The sequence below is a fragment of the Halichoeres trimaculatus genome, unplaced genomic scaffold (assembly GCF_033239565.1).
Source record: "Halichoeres trimaculatus isolate MK-OKI-2021-1 unplaced genomic scaffold, fHalTri1.1 fHalTri1_scaffold_8, whole genome shotgun sequence".
Lineage (NCBI taxonomy): Eukaryota > Metazoa > Chordata > Actinopteri > Labriformes > Labridae > Halichoeres > Halichoeres trimaculatus.
Genome location: NW_027437186.1, coordinates 35,124,792 through 35,132,358, shown reverse-complemented (window position 1 = coordinate 35,132,358; position 7,567 = coordinate 35,124,792). Strand labels below are relative to the sequence as shown.

At 40.4% G+C, this 7,567-nt stretch overlaps 1 protein-coding gene across 2 annotated transcripts in view; it reads right to left on the bottom strand.

The window, feature by feature from the left end:
- Window positions 1–2,375: 2,375 nt before the first annotated feature.
- The window catches only part of itga9 (integrin, alpha 9), a 106,269-nt gene continuing 101,077 nt past the window's right edge, over window positions 2,376–7,567 (bottom strand). For both annotated transcript variants that reach the window (XM_074675883.1, XM_074675884.1), the window contains 2 exons: window positions 6,681–6,800; window positions 2,376–3,359 (listed from right to left, as the gene is read on the bottom strand). In XM_074675883.1, coding sequence (XP_074531984.1) covers window positions 3,261–3,359; window positions 6,681–6,800 — 219 coding nt within the window. In that variant the 3' untranslated portion in view covers window positions 2,376–3,260. The remainder of the gene's footprint in view (window positions 3,360–6,680; window positions 6,801–7,567) is intronic.

Sequence of the window (7,567 nt, the reverse complement as noted above, 5' to 3'; positions counted from 1 at the left end):
GACATAGATCTTAAACATTCTCTCATTCAGAAACTGTTGTGCTGTGATCTTTGCAGGGTGTCCACTTTTTTCACCTGTCTGTAAATTCAGAGCAAAGCAGCCAGCAGGGGGAACCACACACCACCAAAACAGAAACCCACAGAAGAAGAGACAGAGCCCAGAAATTTCACCCTAAAATTTATCACTAGATAAATATACAGCTCCAACATGACTTTAAACATCAAACATACAGCACACTATACTGGAAATGATACTCAGTGACAGTAGTATACTCAGAACAAAACCCCAAATAACGGCGTGATTAACAATCATACAAATATAAACCATCACAGTTAGAATTTACCAAAAATGTCAAGTGTCGGTTTCTCTGCAGGAAGGTTTGCACCAGGTTAACACATGCAGAGGGAAACGTGGGGGTGTACAGTATATGCAGTCATGCCAGTGGAATTAAATGATAAAAAATAAAGTGTATAAGAGAAACAAACAGCGAGATAGAAAGAGAAGCAACTGAAGTGAGCTGTAAAGTGTCTTTGCACTGAAGGTGTGAAACTTAAGAGTTTCTGTTTGGCATTGCACATTTTAAGCATACTTTGATTTACTGCAGAATTCTCCAGAGCTACATTCTTGCACAGATTATTTGTTATGATGCAACAGTTTATTACCTAACAGCTATTAAATCCTGCAAACTGATGTGGAGCCACTTTTGGAGAATCACTTATTGCAATCAAATGTAAAAAAGTGAATTTCTTAACTAATTCAGGGACAGCTTATACGAAAATAATTAACTTTCTCTGCAGAGTTTCTTCACCATCCAGCCCAGCTTTAGAAAAACACAAGAACATGTGAGTCAAAGCTCCAAACTTAAAAAGTGGCAGGTTTTCATGGCGCTGACGTTCCTCCATGTTGACTTAAAAAAAGCGTTTCCCAGGAGCCCCAATGAGCTGGTTTCTGTGTAATGATTGAGTGCCGCACATTCCCACCTATTTTTAGGGCATTACTCATTCCACGGGCCCCTGGAAATGACTGAAGGTGGACTCCCATCGCTGACTTTCATCCGGCCGTGGAGAGCAGTGTATATCACGTTTCACGCTAAAACCTGACGCCTAATAACATCCTAGTAAAATTAAAAACGGGCTGTGTAGGTGAAGTCTGGAGAGGTTTTTGTGATAAATCATGATCAGGTGTCATGTCCTACAGTATGTCAGTCAGGATTAACCACTCTCCCTCTCAGCCTGAAACTTTTCTGGGGGGTATCTTTAATGTCAGCAGCATACCTGCGCATTAGCTCCTCGCAAAAGCAGCTTCGGTTAATTTCCCCTACAACACATCATCTCTTTAAAGCACCTGTCCTGGAAAAAGGCAGCGTTTACAAACTGAAACTGAGTTATTTTAGTTTTTTATCCAATTTAAAAGTTTTAAGCCAGACCGTGACAAAAGGAATGCTTATCGAGAGCTTTGAAATAGGGCGCTTTTCAACACTTTTGACACAAAGTTTTAGCATTTCTTGCATGGATCAAACTCACGCTGCAAAAAAACTAGAGTCTTATCAAGTGTTTTTGTCTTATCAAAGGTAAAAATTGTATCATTACACCTGATATGAGCCACATTTAACTTATCAGTCCAGAAAAATGTCTTGTTTCAAGTTGTTAAAAGACAAAATTAGGGTCTGATTTGCTTATGACGAGTAAAATAAAAATATCCCATCACTCCCATAGGAGCCATTTTTCCTCAGCTCACCTGGATTAAAGTCATTTCAAAGCCACAGAATCTATTTTAGCTTTGCAATAAAGATAATTAAGTGTACAAATTCAATACATAGTTAAAATCTGATGAAAAATGACAATTTTTTTTTTGTAATTTTTGAAATTATACATGTGATGTCTAAGTTTTTTTTTTTTAACTTTGCAAACATTTAAAAAAAAAATCAAGCAATTTTATATTTTCCAAAATTAAAAAAAAAAGTTTTTCTAAAAAATTTTAAATTTGAGAAATTTGCAAAAAAATATATAAATTTCCTGAAATGTAAATAATTTGTAAATATTTGAAACTTGTGGAAATTTCAAAAAATGTGCCAAAAAATTTGCCAATAATTGAAAAATATATAGAAGTTTCAAAAAATTGCAACAATTTCAAACTATTTTAAGACTTAGTACATTTGTCAAAAATTGCAAAACAATTTGAAATTTTAAAAAACTTCTGAAAAATTAAATTATTTAAAATGTCAAAAATGTACAAAATTTATTTTTTAATTTGAAAAAAATCGCAAAGTTGTACAAAAAGGAATAAAAAACAAACAAGTTCAAAATAAAAAATAATAATAAAAAAAAAAATAAATTTGCAAAAATTTCAATTAAAAAAAAAACGATGATGTGTAGAAATAAAATTGCTTAACTCATTTATTATTGTTTGCTTATGACCTGCCACATATTAACACCATAACACTATTTTTCTGGATAGGTAAGGTGAATGTGGCTCACATTCAGTGTAAAAATACATTTTCTACTGAAAGTAAGACAAAACACTTGATAAGATTTCATTTTTTGCAGTGTAGAGTTATCCCCAGCTGACTGTCAGTGGGAGAGCGGTGTTCAGATGTGTATTAGAGATATCCATTAGCCGGATATAGTAAAGAAAAGATACAATCTTTCACTCCCAGGAAGAACTGAATATACAAACGACTCCATCATTTACTGTACAGGACGTTTCTTTGGCATAGGAAGCAAAACTATGGAGCCAAGGCATTCATTCTTATCAAACATCAGTGCTTTTAGGATCACACACTGTAGATACAGTATGTTTATAATGGCCTTCAAACCCCCAGCTCTCCTGGAAGCCCAGTTTTACACTATATGGCTTAAAGTGTATGTATAAAAATAAATCTGCTATGTAACACAGCCCTGAGGGTTTCGTTGTCCACCAGTACTCCTGCCGTCTCCACATCCCCGTACGGATGTGTCTCTCCATCAACAGCTCCGCTCGGCTGGCTGGGAGTTCCCTCCTTTGAGATTAGCTGAATTCCACAGCAAGTGTCCTCTGGCAAGCCGCGCTGTCACCTCAGACGCCTGTTTCCTGGACCCCCTCCCCGCAAAAAATACATCAAGTCTCCAAAAAATATGGAGAATATTCTCCTCTTCCACATATGGAAGACTGAAGGGCCTGGTGCCATCATGGCAGCTGGGCTGCGAGACCACGTGCTATTGGATCCTTCCCGACCCAATCCCTAATCTCATTGGCTCCTCTGGGACCCCGCAGTGCAGGTCTCAGTGGGTCTTTTCCATCCAGTCCCAGCTCTCCTCGCTGTCCTTCCTGTTCTTCTCGGCCTCGATGATCTCTCTGTAGCGCCGCCGGAAGAATCCCATCTGACAAAGACGAACACTGAACGGTTAGTGAGAAAATAAGAGTTGATTCCCCTCGTTTGAGTTTTTTTAAAAAAGACTGACGTGAGAAAGGTTGAGAGGTTAACCACACCAGGGTTAGGAAAGGTTGGAAAACATCAAGATATTCTAAATTTAAAACATTCTTGGTGGTTAAATCATAAGTAATGACAATTTTCATAGCTTTTTGCTGCTATGTTAGCCGCTGTAGTAGTTTAACCCTTTAAACCCTGGTCTCTTTTTGGGTCTTATCTAGAAAAATGGAATTACCAAATTAAAAAGAGTATATCTTTGTATTTACAAGGTCTGTTTGGATTGCTTTGGTGTCAAAATAAAGGGAACACTTTTAACATTTGATCAGTGGTGTCAGTATTGCTAATAAAGTCACTTTATGTAAGTGCTTGGTTTTATACCTCAAGGTTTCCTTATTGGGGTTTAAAGCATTAAATGATATTTGGAAGTATTTTTTAGGTATTTTTAGGCAAGATTTTTTAGATTTTTTGCTAAGCTGAGCCACCAGCTGTTGGGTTTCATTTTATAAACACCACATGGATGTATGAAAAGACTCACAAAAAAAGAAAGTAATTCCCTGAATCTACTTCTTTAAAGGCAAAGTGAAGAGTTTTCTTGTTGTGTTGATCTGATAGCCTCTTGCAATGAAATCAGGAATATTTTTCTGACATTAAGACTACATTTCCCATAAGCATCAATACCCTCTATTATAACAATGTGTCTCTTACTAATTTGTGGATTTATTTAAGGAACAAATCGATGAAAACAGATCCCTTTTTCCATTCAACACAAGTAAAAAAGACATGTTAGTTCGTAGCTTTATAACTTCAAATTATCAACTGTAACGTAACAACAACTTAACTTTGCAAACTCTGATTCATTACTGTCACTTAGGTTATAATAGGTGGGCAGAAGAAGCTGGTTAATGCTGCCCCAACGACATGATATGAGCTCCAAGGTCCCAACAAACGTCTGAACCAAGATTCTTTTATGGGAAATCCAGAAAAAAACACATCTGCTTAACGCAGTACAAATAAATAAATATTTACTTATGATCTCTTTTCTTCAAGGGGCTGTGAGGAGTTTAAAAGTGATGCCTGATCGTAATCCACACTTTAAAATGAGATTATCAGCACCAATATTGCTGGTTACAGGTTATTTTAAAAAGCTACTTCTTAGCTTCCAGTTTGGGTCGTCCAGGACCGGATTGATTTACGGCACGTCTAGGTCTCTATGACAACACCACGGTTGACGTGGTGTTGTCATAGAGACTTAAATCAATCCCAATCTGGAGGCCGCTTTCAAAAGTTTGCGCTTTAGGTCGGCTGAAACACTGTTTCCGTGCAAACGCAAGGCTGAAACGCAACAAAACGTTTGCGTTTCACCCCAAAACCGCTGTCGTGTAAACGGCACCTCAGCCTTGCCTTCTACACGGAAATGGCGTTTCAGCCAACCTAAAATGAAAACTTTTGAAAACGGCCTCCAGAGTGGGATTTTCCTGAAACGCTGCTGACACTGTTGCTGTGTAAACAGTAAGCCGGCGTTTTCAGTTGAAACGATGGCATCACACTCCGCTTTGCACTTCATGTATCCAACAGGACAATAGTACTGTTGTTACTATTCTCGTGAACTACTATGTTGTTCTTGTGCTGCTCAATCTGCCGAATCTGTGACTGTCTTCCAACAAAATGTGCATCTATTGCTCGAATTTTGCTCTGAGCATTCCCCAATACACCAGGGTGCGTCTCAATGCGTTAATTTTGTGCCTCCTTCGTCCTATCTCCTCCGCGTCACTGGAAGTACTGTCTTAGTCGCCATTTTGAAGACTGTCCCAAAGCGATGATTGTGCTCGGAGGAGAGAGGAGAGAGGATGGAGGAGACTGATTGGAGGAAACACGGAATCTCCTCCACTCCTCTCTCCTCTCTTCATTTCTCTCCCATCATCTCTGGTGGGAGGGACTAAGACGCAAGTGAATGACGCAAGTGGAGGAAGGAAGGATCTTTGGAGCTTTGAGACGCACCCCAGATGATCAGTTCAACACTACTTCAGTGGAGATCTGCCAAAAGACGCTTCTGGACAAGACAGTTATAGCGCCAGCTACAGGCCTGGCATGCTTACTACAGCGTTTTCAGTCCCTCAGCTTTTCCATGTAAACACATTGTTATCACTCCGTTTCAGCGTTTTCAGATAAAACGTTGTCGTGTAAATGGGGCCTCAAACTTTATGCTCACTGTTAATGGATGGATTGTTTATCTTTCTAAATATCTGTATGTCAGGTTTTCTCAAATTCCAACTGTGAAACAAATGAGGAATAATGGAGGTCTAAGAGGCAGGAAATCAATTTACATCACGGCGTGGTACGCTTTGAAAAATGTGCGGCAGTAATGTAAAACATACACAGTTTAAGTTAATGGGCTAAACCACAGAAAACCTCCAGCAGGATGGAAGCAAACGGAGCATTTCTCCTGCAGCAGAGGTTGTTTCTGTAGGAACGTAACACTAGTTTACATTAACCAGACCCAAAGCCTGTACGCTCTGATTTAAAGAGATACGGATGATGGAGGGAGCAGCAGATCCTTGGTGTGAATCCCAACAAAGAGGCCTCACCGGGATGATGCCTCACTCCCTACGACTTCATTCATTTATCTGAGTTTGATACCGACGTTTATTGATTCAGACCTGCTCTCTCCTCAGGCATTTCCTGAAAGGAGCAATACAGGACATGTGCTGCGCTTGTAAGAGGGGTTTATTTTGGCAGGATCCGAGGACCTGGGGGTCGACGGGCGGCGGGGGCGAGGAGGGGGGAAGAATCCCAGGACCAACATTCCTACGTTTCGCTGTGGTATTCCCGATGGAAAATGAGGGAATGAGAGAGGGGAAGGAGTTTTGTGCTAACTGGGCCTCAGTCTGGACATCAGTGTAATTGCTGTTTCCCTCCAGGAGGCTTTCATGTGAGAGGTATGGTGTGAATTATTGCCCAAGCTGTGATTTGTCCTTTTCATGGTTGTTGGAGGCCCAAAGCCACAGCCCTGAAAACGTCCCCCCTTCGGCTGTTTTCCTACAACTTCTCAACTCTGAGAAGAGCTAAACTCACAGTGTACGCTTTGAAACTTCATCTAAGAGCCTGAGTCTTCAGGTATCACATTTCCCAGGTAGAAAACCGAAGATTTCTCTTTTCTGATTTGCATTACCGCCCCTTTCACTATACGCCAAAGTATTTCAAGCAAAACGAGCTGTTTGTGAGTTTCGTTGCTGGAGATTTAATCAGTGTGTGTCTGTGTTCTGGTGTTTACCTTCCAGAGCAGCACAGCTAACAGCAGGAAGATGAGGATTCCCACCAGCAGACTGATGGCGATGATCCAACCCACGACGTAACCCCTCGGCTCCTGGCTGTGGAGCGCCTCGAAGACAAGCTGAAACACAACAACACTTCAGTCAGTCAGTGAGTCAGGCTTACATACACACACACACACACACACACACACACACACACACACACACACACAGGAGCACACGAGCGTGGTCATTAAGTCATGTTCTACTCAATAATGATGCAACGTACTGCAAGAAGAACAAACAGGACACAACCGAGTTTGGGATGTTTAACAACCTGAGACTCTCCCGTACCACAAAAAGTTGATGTTAATTCAACGTCTAAAAGAGGAATACATCAAAGGTCCCATATTATTCAAAAATCACTTTATTAAGTCTTTTAGTGAAATTTGTGGCTCTTTGGCTTTCCTCCCAGCCCACAAAATGTGATATTTAATGACCAAACCTGTATTTAGTAGAGCTTGTGAATGTAAAACCCTGACCTAAAACGAGCTGTTTGGAATTTCTGGGGTTTGCCGACATCAGCGATTCCCTTTTTTGACCAATCAGGAGCAAGTCTGACCTGATTGGTCCACCAGAGCAGATACCCCCGCTGCTGCTCCAGCAGCTATCATTGCCATCACTGCTCTGTTTTTGGCTGTAAACAGCCACATAGTTCCATGCTTAAGCTTCCCATCTCAGAAGAAGACAGTCTAAGTGTCTAGAGTTCATTTATCAGGAAATGTTCCAGCTACACTCAGTAAAACTGTGCATGTGTGAGCTAGTCACTTCACGGCCGACTGCTTTTCCAACTTTGGACAGTCCAACAGAGGGCTAGCCAATAGACTGGTCCTGAATCCAGGCGCAT